The 16,522-nt window shown below is 49.3% G+C and overlaps 1 protein-coding gene and 1 long non-coding RNA gene across 4 annotated transcripts in view; one reads left to right on the top strand and one right to left on the bottom strand.

Moving 5' to 3' along the window:
* Ptpn9 (protein tyrosine phosphatase non-receptor type 9) overlaps nucleotides 1–8,774 on the top strand; it is a 63,646-nt gene extending 54,872 nt beyond the window's left edge. For 2 of the 3 annotated variants that reach the window (XM_010626399.3, XM_010626393.3), the window contains exons 9-13: nucleotides 762–828; nucleotides 4,227–4,305; nucleotides 5,446–5,596; nucleotides 6,161–6,371; nucleotides 7,051–8,773. In XM_010626399.3, the coding sequence (XP_010624701.1) occupies nucleotides 762–828; nucleotides 4,227–4,305; nucleotides 5,446–5,596; nucleotides 6,161–6,371; nucleotides 7,051–7,265 (723 nt within the window). In that variant the 3' untranslated portion in view covers nucleotides 7,266–8,773. Of the gene's footprint in view, nucleotides 1–761; nucleotides 829–4,226; nucleotides 4,306–5,445; nucleotides 5,597–6,160; nucleotides 6,372–7,050 lie in introns of all 3 variants that reach the window. The other variant, XM_033756101.1, reaches the window with a different exon arrangement.
* Nucleotides 5,343–16,522, bottom strand: part of LOC117283358 — a 14,480-nt gene continuing 3,300 nt past the window's right edge. Inside the window, exons 2-3 of the long non-coding RNA XR_004514313.1 lie at nucleotides 15,650–15,752; nucleotides 5,343–5,536 (exon numbers count right to left, since the gene is read on the bottom strand). This is a non-coding gene — a long non-coding RNA (uncharacterized LOC117283358). The remainder of the gene's footprint in view (nucleotides 5,537–15,649; nucleotides 15,753–16,522) is intronic.

The raw sequence follows: 16,522 nt of genomic DNA, 5'->3' as shown, positions 1-16,522 counted from the left end.
GTTTTTTTTTTTTTTTTGTACCAAGGATCGAACTCAGGACCTTGTGCTTGTGAGGCAGGCAGCAGAACCACTGAGCTTAAATCCCAGCCCTTGTTTTTTGTTTTTTTTTTTGAGACAGGGTCTCACTATGTAGTTCGGCCTGGCCTCGAACTCACTGTGGAGCCCTGGTAATCCTCCTGCCTCAGCCTCCCAAGTGCTAGTATTACAGGGGTGCATCACCACACCCAGATCTTATTTTTTTTATTTTGAGGCAAGGTTTCATTAAGTTGTCCAGACTGGGCTCGAACTCTCAATCTCTCCTGCCTCAGCCTCCCCGAGTGCTGGGATTATAGATCTTTGTCACTGTGCCTGACTAAAGGTTTTTAGTTTTACTGTAGTGGAGTCTATCTCTTTTCTTTTATGGCTTGTGACTTTGCTGTATTTAAGAAGGCTTTGCCTAGCCCAAGGTCATAAAGTTATTCCTTCATTTTATTCAAAGAGTTTTTTAGTTTTAATCTTTTGCATTTGTGTCTTTGGTCCATTTTGAGTTAACTTTGTGTTTGATATCTGGTTGGGGTCTGCTTGATTTTCTGCATGTAGCTGTCCAGTTGTGCCCAGCCCTGGTTATTAAAGTGAGGTTTGAGTTCACCCTGTTGCCCCTCACTGTCTGCCTACAGAAAGAGCACACCCACACTGGTGTTGTGCTTACCCAGGACCCCATTCTGTAACCCAAATGCTACCTGCCATGCATGCAGTGACTGACGTATTCTCTTTCCCATTAGACAGATTACATCAATGCCAGCTTCATGGATGGCTACAAGCAGAAGAATGCTTACATCGGCACCCAGGGTAAGCTGATGCGGCCTTCACGTGTTTGTCTCGTGCCATCTGCCTTGTGCCAGATGATGGCATTGTTTGTTTTTTATTTATTTTTGGTACCAGGGATCAAACTTGGGACCTTGTGCTTGTGAGGCAGGTGGCAGCACCGCTGAGCTAAATCCCCAGCCCGATGGCATAGTTTTTAAAGAAAATGTGACTCGAGTCCATGCTGTGGCTACTAAATCCTGGCCTTTTGTAAAGGTTGGTGGAGGTAGAAAGGCACATGGGAGATAAAAGCTTTCTGTACCATGTGTGCTTGGAGCTGGGCATTTAGCTCAGTGGTTCCACTGCCTGCTTCCCAAGCACAAGGTCCTAAGTTGCTTGGAAACTTGGTGCATAGAGATGAACTGTAGATATAAGCCCACAATACTGCCTGCCTATGGCTTTCAGCACTGTGTCTTAGTATGGCCAAGCCAAAGGAGCAGGGCTGTGAGATGCTTTTCATATACACAAAGGGGCCAGGGATGGCATTGGTACTTCCCAGAGATTTGGTCCAGTTTAGACATAAGTGGTGCCTTTCCTGTGCCCTGAGTCATCAAAACACATGCTAGGAAGTGCTCTGAACCAGGTAATTTGTGTGAGGTCTGACAGTGCAGTCCTTCAGACCAGGAGGAATTCAGATGGAGTTGCTAGTCATGCTTGTGTGGGCCCAGTACCTGCCCACCAAGCCTCTGCCTCTCAAGAATAAGACTCTAAGAGCCGGGTGTGGTGGCACATGCCTGTAATCCCAGCACTCGCTGAGGCAGGAGGATTGGAGGCTGAGGCAGGAGGATCGCTGTGAGTTCAAGACCAGCCTGGGCTACATAGTGAGTTCTAGGTCAATCTCAACTACATAATGAGGCCCTATCTCAAAAAACCAAAAAAAAAGAGAGAGAATCAGACTTTAGGGAAGGTCCGAGTTCCATCCCCAGTACCCCCACAAAAAAAGACTTCATTTTCAAAGAATGTGGTAATGCATATATGCGAGGCATTGGTTTCAACCCCCAGCATGAAGAAGAGAAGGTGGTGGTGGTGGTGGTTCTAGGAAACTCAGACAGGTTGACAGAACAGGCTGCAATGAGGGTTTAAGTTTCTCTTTTTTTTTTTTTTTTTTTGGTACCAGGGATCAAACACTGGTCCTTGTGCTGCGAGGCAGGTGGCAGAACCACTGAGCTAAATCCCCAGCCCAAGGTTCTCTGACTATTGCAGAGAATGGTCAGTCACAGATCTGACAGGATAGGTGTGGTGGTACATGACTGTAATCGCAGATACTTAGGAGACCGACGCAGGAGGGTTGAAAGTGGTAGGCCAATCTGAACAACCTAGCAAGACCTTATTTCAAACTCAATGAAAAAAATGTGATCTAGTTGTACAGTGCAGCTGATCTCAATCCCTGGTTCTGGAGAAATGATGGTAGTTCCTTAAACAAGCGATTCACCTTAATGTCGCCAATAAAGGTAACACTTATGTGGGTGACACCCACAAAGGGATGGGACATTGTATATCTGAGAACATTGCAAGGGCTGGGGGATTTAGCTCAGTAGTTTCACCATCTGCCTCAAAAGCACAGTTCAGTCCCCGGTACCAAAAAAGAAAAGTTTATATTATCAGACTCTTTTCCTTTTTCAGTTTTTTGTTTTTTGTTTTTTGTTTTTTGTTTTTTTTTGGCGGGGGGTTGAGACAGGGTCTCACTATGTAGTTGAGACTGACCTGGAACTCACTATGTAGCACAGGCTGGTCTCGAACTCACAGTGATCCTCCTGGCTCAGCCTCCAATTTCCTTTTTCAGTTTTAGTGATACATTTTAGATATACATAATGGTCACATTCATCATAGGGAATTTGTAATTTTCTTGATTCTTCTTTTTTCCCAAATTCTCTCCCCAGTTTTAAAATCTGAATCTGAGGCTGGGCTTTGGCTGCATTGGTAGAGCACTTTCCTAGCATAGTACAGTACTCATCCCCTCTCATACCTTCAGTTTGTTGCCAAGGCCCTGCATACTATACTTTGGGGTCTGTTTCTGCAGAGAGGGCATTCTAATAAAAGATGTCAGTGTTTGCTAATGATTTTAGCAAAAAATATAATGGAGCTTCCATCAGTCCTTGCTGTTGCCTTGCTTTCTTGAGAGCAGAAGAAAAGCTGGGAGAGCACAGAGGACCTTGCTATGCATTGTCACTTATTCTCTTGGTGAGAAGGATTGGTAGTCCATAGGAAATGTGCCTTCATTGCCGAGTACCCTACCCTGTGCAGGCTTTCACTATAACGGTGGAACCTGACCTTAAGGACAAGTGTGACTGTTGTCCTCAAACAGTGATTCCTGCGGCCTGAATTCCCCAAGTGAAATGACTGATGTCAAATGTAAATCAAATGCTAAGCTCTTCAGAACCCACTGTGGCATCAGGAGCTCAGACCAGAGAAGCCCTAAGGAGCAAGGGGTTTGACAGCTAAAGGGGGCATTGGAAACAATGGATAAAAAGTGGACAGACTCAGAGAAGAGGACATCTTATCTTGAGCAGGTTGTCTTGAAACCACTGAGCTGGTGGGGACCCAGAGCAGAAGGGAGAGACTTAAGGAGAGTAAGTTCAGGTGGTGACGCAGCTCAGCCAAGCCATGACAAGCAGTGGGATCCCAGAACAGGAGTGGGGCAGTGTGGGTCAAGAGGTACAGAAACATTTCCAGTGCAGAATAGCTGCACAATTTTGAAACTGATATGGGAGATGCAGGAGGTGGGTAAGGCAGATAAGCTTCAGATTTTTAACAATTTGGTGTCACTAATAAAGATGAAAAAGTGGAAAGATGAAACCTATGTTGGAGGAGCCCAGGTTGCAGATGATGGCTGCTGGAGAGTGGGTTAGTGGGAACCAGTTAAGGGAGCTGAAGATCAGGTGTGATGGAGACAGAGATAGGCCCACAGGTAGCCCAGCTGCGTGGATATGATAAAAGCTGAGCTCTGAGAAAGTACAGTGTGATTCCAGATAGCATCCATCTCAGACCTCTACCTCTCACCAAGATGGGTTGTTAATGTGCGAATGGTGTTTTTTTTTTTTAAATACTGGGAACTGGACTCAGGAACTTTCACACTAAGCTACATCCCCAGCCCTTTTAAAATTTTGAGACAGGGTCTTGCTGTCACTAAATTGTCCAGGCTTGAACCATGATTCTCTGGCATCTGCCTCCTGTAGTGTTAGGACTACAGGTGTGCAGCAACATGCCTGGCTATTCTCTTGATTTCTCATTCTTTCACAAATTGCTGGTATTGTTAATCCCAGGACAGGAAAGCAGGGTGTAGAGAGAAGAGCAGGGAGCTGGCACTGGACTTTGGGCTTTGGGGTGGGACTAGGAAGGCAGAAGGGTTCCCTGCGCTCACGCCCTTGTGTTCTTTCCACCAGGCCCCTTGGAAAACACCTATCGTGACTTCTGGCTCATGGTGTGGGAGCAGAAGGTCTTGGTGATTGTCATGACCACCCGGTGAGTCAGCTCTTTTCCCCACTGACCCCACCCATCCCGACCCTAGTGTGGGTAATTCAGTAAAGATGTTCAGCTTCTAGAAACATTGAAGATGAGCCAAACATGGTAGCGCTCACTTATAATCCCAGCACTAGGGAGGCTGAGACAGGAAGACTGAGTTCAAGGCCAATGTGAACTACATAGCAAGACCCTGTCTCAAAGAACAAGAAAAAAGAAACACTGAATATTAGGAGAAGTGATGGTAGAGAGTTAAGAGCTTTCTCAGCTTTTACCTAACGGGATGATGGAGATAGGTGGATGTACATGAGCTTTAATGCATGGCCATGCCGACCCTGTGGCTATGACAGCCTATTCTGGGAACATGGGCACTTCCCCTAGCCTGGCCTGTGCTGAGGGCTCTGCCTTCTTGGCTGTTGAGTTAGGGTTCCTTCTGCTGTCCTTTCTCCTTGTCTGTGTTTTCCCTATATGCAAAGGGATGACTAAGAGATGAAATGTAGCAGGTCAGGCAGGAAGCTGTGGAGCAAGGAGTGCTCTTGAGATGCTGTCCTACACAGCTGCTAATTTGGAGGAACTCTGTCTCATTAATGTCATCATACTGATTGTAACTGATTTCAGACAAGGGGACAAAAAGAACTCTTGCTCCGTCCCCTTCTCAGGGCCCCAGCACAGCCCCATCCAGTTTGACAGGACAGTAGAGAAGCCACCTGGGGATCCTGGGACCTCTAAGGACAGTCTTTACCCTTCACCCAGAGAGGCATCTTCCCCTCCTCTGTCAGCGAGGCCCTTGTTGGGGAAGAGAATGAACTGTGGCTGGGGTATAGGCCAATGTGTGCTCTCCCACCACCTTTCCTCTCTTGTCCTCTCATCCACTATACTATCCCAGCTGGGTGAGAAGTGCTACTTGGTATGGGGAAGAAGACCAAATGGTGTAGCAGGTGCACAATCAGTGTGTTAAATGAACACATACAGACACTTAATCCATTTAAAATAAAAGTGGGTTTTTTTTTTTTTTGCCAAGAGCCAGGGATAGAGTTAGAAGTAATGTGGGAGACAACATTGCCACCTTGTGGACAGCAGTCATGGGGAGCGGGTTTTTGCTGCAGAGGGAGGGATGTGGCTGACTTTGCCCTGTGTCTTCAGCTTTGAGGAAGGTGGCAGGAGGAAGTGCGGCCAGTACTGGCCTTTAGAAAAGGATACTCGGATCAGATTTGGCTTCCTCACAGTGACCAACCTGGGTGTGGAGAACATGAACCATTATAAGAAAACAACGCTTGAAATTCACAACACTGAGGTAAACCTAGGTTCCTGTTTTCTCCCCTTTTCGGAGCTGGGGGAGAATCTGTACTGTAGGCAGGATTCTAAGGATGTTATAGCTGCTTCTGTTTTTCTGGAAGTGAGATGAGGATATTCAGTTCAGAGCCAAGAGAGTCATACAATTTTAGCACAACAGTAGCATTACAGAGGAAGAACACACATAGCATTACAAATCTGGATCCTAAGCTAGGAGTGGTGGTACAGACCTGTAGTCCCAGCACTCTGGGAGGCTGAGGCAGGAGTATTGCAGCTTCAAGCCCACCTGGGAACTTAGCAAGTCTCTCAAAATAAAAAATATAAAACAGGCAATGGTCCTAGATTGACTCCCCAGTACCACAAAGAAAAGAAATCTGGATCCTGTAAGAATCCCTTTGCACACTGGGCCTTTCTTTGAGTTTGCAATAGAGAAGTGTTTGTGGAGCAAGTTGAGCATGGTAGATGGGAACCTTGGTGGCAGGGACACGGGCTGCTGAGGCCCTGGAGAAGCCCCCCCGTCAAGCAGGGATAACCTTATTAACTTGAGCTGTTCTTTCCATCTCAGGAGCGGGAGAAACGTCAGGTGACACACTTCCAGTTCCTGAGCTGGCCAGACTATGGTGTCCCTTCCTCAGCGGCTTCACTCATTGACTTCCTAAGGGCCGTCAGGAACCAACAGAGCCTGGCTGTTAGCAGCATGGGCACCCGCTCCAAGGGGCAGTGCCCTGAGCAGCCACCCATCGTAGTCCACTGCAGTGCAGGCATTGGCCGGACAGGTGATGTACCAGGGCAGTCTTGGAGCATCCAGAGGCAAGGGGTGGGGTAAAAGGACAGAGCTCTTGGCCACATCTGTGATAGGAAAGGGACTCACTTGATCCCTGTGGTAAACTGCTCTGAAAATGCCCCTTTAAGTCCTTTTGGTACCTTGTGCTTGGTGCTGGCTAGAATACACACTGCACAAACCAGACTCCTAAGAATTGATCCCTTATTCCTTTCAGCACCACGATTGTCATCTGACCAGTCATTGCCATCATTGTGGGGGACCCAGAGAGCTTATCTGGCTGCTCTCCCTTCTCAGCCCCTCTCCCAAGACTCCTGCCCTGGGCCATGCTCTACTCTGGGGCCAGCGGCAGCTGCTGCCCTAGGGGTGTGTGCTACAGGACTTCTGGCCTGTGGGAGAGAGGCAGGCTCTGGAGAGGGCACAGGTGCTGAATCTACTGTTGAGGCAGGATGTTCCTGACACTTGCATGCTCACTCTTCCTTCCCCTGTGCATTGTCCTGAGAGATGAGAGGCCCTTAGCACTCCTGTGGCTTCTTCCTCTTCAGGTATAAGGCCACCTGGCTTCTTGCCATGTGTACCTTGCCTTGAGTTCACTTGCACGGTCCTGCCTGAAGTTTGGTAGAGGAAGGAAGATAGGAGAGTTAACCAAGGTGACCATTGCCTTCCTTCTTCAGGTACCTTCTGCTCACTGGACATCTGCTTGGCACAGCTGGAGGAGCTCGGCACCCTTAATGTGTTCCAGACAGTGTCACGCATGCGGACCCAGAGGGCTTTCAGCATCCAGACCCCCGAGCAGTACTATTTCTGCTACAAGGCCATCCTGGAGTTTGCAGAAAAGGAGGGCATGGTGCCCTCTGGCCATAGCCTGCTGGCCATGGAGGGTCAGTAACTGCCCCACAGTGTCCTGCCTGCTGGCCAACCTCCCTTAGATCATCCCGGACACCACTGAGCCTCTAGGTTGCCATCGGTTCTGCCGAAGCCGTGATCAGCCTCTTCTGTGGCTCCTGGCTCCTTTGTGCACTCAAGACAGCCTCTCCCTTCAGTCAGATTGATGTGGTGGAGTTGCCACTAAAAAGGGCCAGCAGTGATGTGTTCTTGACTCCTACCACCTGCTATCAAACTGTGCCTTATTAAAACCAAATTGTGGCTATTGATAATTTGCCAGGGCCCTGAGGCAAGGGGTAGGGGTCTCCTCCCCCTCCCGATGCCATTCTTCTCCTGGATGGAGGTCTCCTGACTTCTCACCTTCCCTTGCTAGGATTTGGTGGGAGGGTTTGTGAGTGTCTACCTTCCTGCCCAGAGAGCTTGACCAAGTTACATATTCAAGAGATTGCCTGAGTGCCAAGCACGTTTATACATAGGGCGTGTAGTCTGGTCTCCTCCATCCTTCCACGTATGTGTGTGTGTGCATATGTGCACTTCTGTGTCTGGGTCAATATGTATGTGTGTATATAATATATATTGTATGTGATAATATGGTCGTATTCTATAAATACATATACACACACATCTCTCTGTATATGTTCCTGGGGCTCTCTATTGCAGTTCAGTTTATCTGGACTGGCTGGGGTGGGGACATACACACCTGTCCTCCCTGCTCCTACCCAGGCCCTCATCCTTAAGTGATCACCTTCCCTCCAGATTCTGCCCATTGGAACCAAGAATGCTGGTTTGTGCTGACAGTCGTGTAGTTCAGCATTGGTGGTCCTTATCTAACAGCTTTTCTCTGTTTATTCTGCTGATTTGGGGAACAGACCTCCACTGTGATGCCAGGCCCTGCCTTTCCTGTCTCACCCTAGGGATGGAGGATGGGGTAGAGATGAACTCACGGAACAGGCAGAGCCAAGAGCAATCGGTACGAAATCTCAGCAGGAAAGGAGGGGAGCAGGGGGAGGGAGAAACTCACCATAGAATCCCTCCCAGGGGACAAGCAGGCCCCCTTTCCTCCACTGGAGTTTCCTTTCCTATTCCCTATCTACTGAGACACCCCATCTCTTCCTGTCTGCCATCTGTCAGGTCCTAGAGCTCCGTCTGGGTGGGCTCTGTGCCAGTATCAAGTGTAACACCCTGGCTGGGTGAGGTAATCCCCTCAATCACTGTCCCCTGTCCCCCATCCTCATGTGCAGGGATGGAATCGAGGGTCCCCAGCATTCTGTATTCCCTAGACCCCCAGACCTTTTCCCCCCACTATAGAAGATGAGGTTGGCAGCTGATGAGACCTCAGTAATTTTATACTGTAATAAGCTCTTTGAATGTGTATATTCTTATTTTTTACAATCATTTCAATTTGTATTTAACATTGGACTGAGTCAGATTCAGTAATAATTGTAATGTTCATATTCAATATCTTAATAGTGATACAGTTTTGTATTTACATATAAATATACCATGATAAAATCCTTTTAGTTTCATCAATTTAGCAGGATGGGCTGGGAAGGTGAGGAGGGTGCACAGGAGCTGGTCTGGGATGGGCAGGGAGGCAGGGAGGGACCCACACTTCAAGGTCCAAGCCTCAGGGTTTTTTTTTTTTGTTTTTTTGCTGGTAGTGGGGATTGAACCCAGGGTCTTCTCACTGAAGTGCATTCCCAGCTCTTTTTTATTTTTTATTGGTACCAGGGGATCAAACTTGGGACCTTGTGCTTTTGAGGCAGGCAGTGGCACCACTGAGCCAAATCCCCAGCTCTTTTTTAATTTTGAGACCTGGTCTTTCTAAGTTGCCCAGGCTGGGCTTGAACTGTGATCTTCCTACCTCAGCCTCCCAAAGTGCTAGGATTACAGTGGTATGCCACCGTGCCTGGTGTCAGTTCTGAGAGCCATCCACCTTATCTGTAGACCATGTCTCTAGCTTTGGACAGAAGGACCAGGGACCAGTGCTCCTTGGTGCTGTGTGCTAGGCTCAGTGCTAGGTGCTTTGGCCCCTTCATGTTATTGGACCCTCATGGCACTGCAGGGCAATATGCCACCTACCTTCTGTCTCCCATCTCAAAGGAGGGAGGTGAGCATTGAAGGATTTCATGATCTGCTCAAGAACTGAAGCTCTGATGCATTCACAGCTTGACTGCCGCACTGTGGCAGATGTGGAAAACAATAGCACTGTGCCATTAGAGACCTAGTGTGGGTGCTTGTTTGAGCTCTCCTTTGAGGGCATAAGCACATTTGAAATTCTAGGCAGCTCTGAGAGCCCATGCTTTCTGTGGACTGAGGGTGATAAGGTTCACAATTGTTTTGCCTAGACAGGACCTCCAGATTTGTGTTCCTCTTGTCTACAGAACACCACTCAAGGGCTCATTCTTCCAGGGAGACTCTAGCAATACAGGTACCCTGGTCTTTGTGAAGACCGCTTGGGTCGTTTCCATCTCTGCAAAGAAGCAGCTTCATCTCTACAGAAGCAGCCCCGACCCACATAGCTGCTGCCTGTGGGCCCTGACCCCTTGCCCCATTGGGCAGCTCTGAGCATGCTGAGACATTTTCCCAACACTTGCTTGGGGCCAGGAACTACACAGAACTCTTGAGTACAATCTCCCTCGGCCTCAGCAGCCATTGAAGAAACAAACATCCAGTTATAGGGAGTTAATATGGTACAGCCACAACCTGGATTCTGGAGTGCCTGCTTTTCCTAGAAGCCTTTGAGGATCTGTCTCCTAATTGCCAACAGATTCTCCTTGGTCTCCCTTAGTTCGGAGCTAAAGTGCAGAGCAGATGAGCCAGCCCTTGTCCTGTGAGAGCCTGCATTCTGGAGGTGGAGGAGGCAGGGATGTACAGGAACCAAGGTTATGATAAAGGTCAGGAGAGGGTGACCTGAGAAGCGAAGAGGCTGGTGCCCAGCTGTGCTGTAAACTCAATTATGCATGGAGTCTTCACGGCATATTTTTGGTCTACCCTGCAGGTGAATGTGTGATTGACCAGATGGTCCAGGTTGGAACAGCTGACTTCATTCACAACTCTGACTCTGGAATTAGCAGATGTTTCCTAAGGGAGGGGTTCAGTAGCCCCGTGCACATACATGCATGCGCACGTGCACACAGCTGTTACTATTTGTAGTGACTTCTGTTTTTTGGAGCATGTGTGTGTGTGTGACAAAATAACTCATTATATAGTCTAAACTGCCCCTGAACTCACTATATAGCCCAGGTTGGTCTCAAGTCACGGTGCTCCTCCTGCCTTAGCTTCCTGAGTGCTGGGATTACAGGCATACACCACCACACATGGCCCTGTTTTTTTAAACAGGCTTTGTTTTTGGTACTAGCAATCAAACTCAGGACCTTGTGCTTGCCAGGTAGGTGCAGCGCCAATAAGCTGAATTCCCAGCCCTAGACAGGCTCTTGGTACGCCACCTAGGCTGTCCTCACACTCAAACTCAGCAGTCCTCCTGCCTCTGCCTTGCAAGGACCCCAGCTGCTGGAATGTTCCCTGTGTGTGCCTGCCTGTGCCAAGTGTATTGAAGTGGAGGAGTAGGAGTCAGGGAGACTGGAGTCTGCTTGGGAGGCTGTAGTTCTCCCACAAGACACAAATTCAGGTAAAAGGACAGCATTGCACCTTCTAACAGTCCCTGGTTTATGACAGAGTCCCACTGTCCTCTGTCACTCTCTTTATCCTGCTGTCAGGAGGGGACTCCTGAGGTGAAACGGTCCCGGGGGTCCCTGCATTCTCAGCCTGGATGTGGCAAGTGTGGCCAGTCTCCATGTGACAATATACAGGCAAATGGAAGGGTAGGGCCTTTTTGGGGGGGCCTTCAGGATGCCCTCAAAGTATGCTTTGCCCTCTCGGGAGCTGGACACAGCTACAGAAAGCCCTGCAAACTAGAGCACCAGGGTAGGCTGACCAGATGCGGGGCAGGCAGAATGGATCTCCTAGATAGCTGGGCTCTTGGTGCAGCCTGGTACTTTTCCTGTTAAACAGCTGCACAAGAGGCTCCTGCGGTCCTCTCACCCTATCTCTTCGTCAGGTAGTGGACACACCCAGACAGGCACTGTCAAGCCCTCCCTTCTGGGTCACCTCCCGCTAGCACATTGGGTTTGTTTCTAATTTCAAGCTCTTGACACCTCCTTTATTCCCTCTACTCTCCATTTGGTCTCAATTTGGATGCAAAGCAGATCCAGCCTTCCCTCCAACCCATGGCACTGTTACCCTGTAAGGTTTCTCTTGCTCCTCTGAGAGGCCAGGCCTGAACTGGTGAGGCTCCCAGAAACCCCAACCTCAGTCTTAGATTTGTCTCAGGCCTGGTCACAACCTCTGGCTGTTGTTGACTTTCCAAGAGTAGGACCAGCCTAGACCCTATTTGCTCTGGGAAGGCATCTATCCCAGTCTCACTCACATGACATCTGGAGATACAAATGTCTAGGACTCCACCTCTCGGAATGGACCCAAGAGAGGCTGGTCTCTGCAAACAGAATTCTCATGTTCTAAAACTGGCTTATCTCCTGCCACTCTGTCCCTGTAGCTGTCATGAAGTCCTTCCTTTCACTGCAGTTAAACCCATGGGTTTCAGACCCAGGCCATAGTGAACATAGCTAATTACACTGGTACCCCAGCTAGTAGAATGTTATAATGGTTGTTGGGACTGTGATGATTAGACTGGGAAAGCCAGTGGGCCCAGCACCCCTCCTCCTCCACTTCAGGCTCCCTTCCCTCTACTCTTGCTCCACAATACCTAGTAGTATTTAAGCTACTGTGAAGTCTGTCTTAGTCTTAACATTGACCAGCCATTTCATATTGTAGGATCTCTTTTACTTTGCCTTTTTTTAAAAAAAAAATCCTTGGGACAGATTTGTTGTGTTACCCACACTGGTTTGAACTCCTGGGTTCAAGGGATCCTCCTGTTTCAGCTTTCCAAGTAGATGATACTACAGGTATGTATCACTAAGTCTGGCTTTCTACTTTGACTTTCAATGAACACCTTTCTGTGGCCAGCCACTAGAACTATGGAATCTAATGGTCAGGCTAGAAATGTCACTCGAGGCTTAGTTTAGAATGAGCCTTGGAAGTAGGTGAGGTCATGATGGATGAGTGAAGTAAGAGATAGTCCTTTGGAGGCCACCAGCTCTCAGTGATAGGTGGAGGAAACAAATCCCATGAAGGCCACAGTGGGGACAAGGTCAGGCTGCACAGTCACAGGACACTGAGCAGCAGGGCATAGTAGGGTGAAAGCAGTGGGGCTGTTCGGGAGTTGAATGGGAGGTGAAGCCGCAGAGCTCAGGCAGCCAGTGACGTGCTACATAAGGAGCACCCTTGTGGCTTATGTACCAGGCTTCTGAGTAAGAGTTCATTTGAACAAAGGGACCTGCTGATTTTAAAATAAGTCATTAAACGACTGGTACAAAAAGGAAACACTTTGAAAACAAAGCTTGATAGATTGGGGAACTTGCTGTTATTATTTATCTTCCTGGCAGGCTAATTTATCTTCCTGACCAGAGGGCCAAGTCAATGCTTGGTGAGAAGACATATTAAGGCAGTGAGCAGCAGCAGTCAAACCACTAAAAATGTCCACGATTCCAAGACTACACGGAAATCAGAACTAAAACAAATGTACAACCCAAGTTGGCTGACTGCCACAGAGATGGGATTATTCATTAGGGGTTTGGTCCTTTAGTCTGTGACTCTGGGGATATACATCGGAATGGCCAGAAAGCTTGGTGTCCCTGAGAGGAGGTAGTCCTGGGACTCTTAGCTGAGTGCTAGGATTGCCCCATTTGATATGCCAGAAATTCCTGTTCTTAATATGCAGATAAGGAAACCCTGGAGAAAAATGATCCATGGAAGTCATCTAGTTAGGAAATGGCTACATTAGAATTCAGGACTTTTCCCTTGAATGCAGGGGAAGCCTTAGGGTGGGAAGCTCAGCGCAAGGGGGTTATCTGGTGAGCTTCCTCTCCTGCATAATTTTGAGTGGCAGAGGTCATCTTTCACAGCTGGGCTCTGGCAGCCACTTAACTACAGGCCCTAAATGTATATGTCCTGTCCTTCCCCCCAGTTGGGGATTGGACCCAGGCCCTCAGTGACCTAGGTCAACACACTATAGCACTGAGCTACACCCCCAGCCCTTTCATTATTTTTATTTTGAGACAGGGTTGTCCAGACTTGTGATCCTCCTCAGCAGATGAGATCACAGGCATGGGCCAAGCATGCTTGGCCCTAAATGTCTTTTTTTGAGACACAGTCTCACTATGTAGTTCAGGTTGGCCTTAAACTAACAGTCATCCAGGCCAGACTTAAATTCTCAGCGATGTTTATCTGCCTCAGCCCTAAATATATTAATCACCATTTACCATAAGCACCTAGAAAATTGTGACTGAATCCCTCTGTGAAAGGAGTGTGTGACACCCATGAGGTAGACTGAGCTATCAGAAGTGCTATGAGCTGAGGGTTGAGGTAGGTGTGTGGTCTTAGGAAACCAATCTTGCTTGAAGATAACTTCCTGGAAGGGATCAGAAATATAGAACTGTCTCGGTACAAACTGCTCCTGGAGTTGAGAGGTGAGGAGTGTGGAGCCGAGGGGAAGCAGGGTGTTTCTTCAGGCCTGGGTCACTGGCCTGAGGGTATAGAGGTGTGTGGGGTGGATCCAGAGGGACCTGCTCTACTCAGAGCCTCACTTTCCTTACCTGTAACTAAGTACAACCCTTAACTCCTAAAACCTTCAGTTTCACACAGAAGCCTCCTGGCATTGGAACCTGGCTTCCTGGTATGGTTTCCCAAGGTGGTCCCTCGCCTAGATCACTTCAGTTTTGTCCTTGATGGTAGGCTGGAGAGGGGGACAACAATCTCAGGTCCCTTCCTGGAGCCTCCTGTGCATGGCCACCTCCAGCAGCTGGGTGAAGGTACTGTTCAGGAGGGTGGGAGCAGGTAATTTCTGGGGTTGCAAATCCTTCAAGAGTAACTTCGACCATAACACACTCCTAGGGGCTGGGGATGTAGCTCAGTGGTGCTGTACCTGCTTGGCAAGTGCAAGGTTCTGAGCCTGGGGCTATGGCCTGTACTGATGCTATGGATGCAGCTAATGGGACAGTGCTGGCCTGGCACACACAAGACCTGGGTTATGATCATGCTGGATCCTCAGAGCAGGGGAAGGGTTGCTGTCCTGTTAGGAGGAAGAGGATGAACAGAGAACCAAAATCCATCCACCCCAGCATTGTTTCTATACTGCATCTTGCCTCTTCTCACAGTAATACTACGGCACTCATATGTGGCCAAGGCACAGCTCCTGAAAACACAGTGAGGACCTGAGATGGAATTAGACATACATAACTGTTGTGATATAGGAAAACTCAGTCCCCATCTGAGGCAGGGGTACTGTAACCTCCATGCCTGCTAGGCCTCCCTCCTTGGCACTTTTTCCGGCCGTGATTCCATCCCCAAGCTGCAAGTCCCAGGACTACAGCCGGGGGACCCACTGCCCTTCCCAAACCAGCACTTCCTCCTACCTGCCCCCTCTCCTTAGTGACTAATGCCCCAGTCTCTGGACTTCACTACCCATCCCTTGGGTGGGGTCTTGCATGTGAGGAGCCAGCACTCTGCCACTGACCTTCTCCAGCTTCTTTTCATGTTTTTATTGTGTGACAGGGCCTCACTATGTTGCCAGGCTGCCTTGAACTTGTGATCTTCCTGCCTTGGTTTTCCAAACCACTCCCATTTCACAGGAAGGCTGAGGCCTACAGTGAAGGGCCTTGCCAAGACACTACCACCAGGCAACAGCCATAAGCATTGAACCCTCTTCCTCCTCTTTCCATGAGGCCACTGGCTACTTCTTTCCCGTGCTGCCCACACTGAATAAGGCACTATTCCCCTTCTGTGTTAAAACAGTTCTTCTCTTAGTCTGCTGGCCTACTGCTCCTGCCCTGGCCCACTCTTCTCACTGGAGGTTATGAGGAGTCTCATCTCCTGCCTTCAAGATCCCAAGGCCTTCTGTGCCCGCACATCCATCTGGTAGCCACACCACTGTCCTTTCCTCAGTGCCTCACTGAAATCTCTTTTGCTCACACATGTCTGGCTCTAGGCTTAGCTCTGTTGAACACAGAGGGGTGGACCTGGCCTCACAAACTCCTTCCAGTTGGAAGTCAGGATAAACAGCAAACAATAGAGGGAAGGAATCCAGTAAGATTTGACTTGAGGGACGCAGAGAGTGGGAACATCTCTGAATTTAATGGGTGGGACAATGACCAGAAGCCTCTTGGTTTCCCTAATCTGTTCACCCATGAAATGCAGTTCTGCAGTCTCTACACCACTGTGCCTTTTGGCAACCTAGAGGTGCTGCTCACTTGGCCCACCCTCCAAACCTACCTGGATTCGAGGTAGGATGCCAACATCTTCATCAACCACGGTCTTGGGGTGGTGGTCCTATCCAAGTCCAAGAATTGTAATCGGGTATCACATACCTTCATCTCTGCAAGCCGGGTTTTCATTATCAGTACAATGTAAAGCCTTTAAGGTTTCACATACCTTCCTTTGTGCCCTCTGCTGAAAATAACCTGCCCCTCCACTTCTGTCGGATGAAATTTTTCATTCCCACCTTGAAAGCCAACTCCTCCAGAAAGCCTTCTCCCAATTTGCCTTTGGCTAGAGGAATCTCCTGGCGCCCCTGTACATTTGTTTACATACACATTCCTGCCCAGCCTCAGCTCCAGCACCGACTCCCGGTAGAGGGTGGAGTGAGCCTCTCGCCCCGCAGCAGTCCACGTCCGTCCTCCCGCCCTCGGTGTCTGGTGCCCAGGGCCCTGTACCAAGGCTTTCCGCAAACACCGCTGTTTACCGGCACCCAACTGGGCAGGCGGATCCAGTTCCGCCGTTGAGGCGCCCGCCCGCCTCTTTGCCCCGCTCCAAGGGGGGGTCGTACGCGGGAAGTAAAGTAAGGTCCGGGACCCTGCCGGCGCCCCCAGCATCCATACAGCGGACGAGTTCCGTGCCCCTCAGTTCGGTGAGCCCTATGTTCCTGGCGGGTCTATTCTTATTTTTCGAAGGGAGAGGGCGCTCCAGGGAGGGAGGCGGGGCTAGGAGGGGCGGGCCCAGCGACGGCTTGGGCCCGGAGCCAATGGCGCGCTGGGGGCGTGGCCAAGGGGGTCCTCGCCGGTCGGAAGGTATGTGGACAGCTGCTTCCCATCGGTCTGCTCCTAGCACTCGGGGGTCCCTGGCCTCCCTGGCTGTGGTCGGCGCGGG

Source organism: Fukomys damarensis, unplaced genomic scaffold (genome assembly GCF_012274545.1).
Source record: "Fukomys damarensis isolate Sample0158 unplaced genomic scaffold, DMR_v1.0_HiC HiC_scaffold_25, whole genome shotgun sequence".
NCBI classification, from domain to species: Eukaryota; Metazoa; Chordata; class Mammalia; order Rodentia; family Bathyergidae; genus Fukomys; species Fukomys damarensis.
Note: the sequence above shows the minus strand (reverse complement) of the source record. Positions and strands in the feature narration are given on the sequence as shown.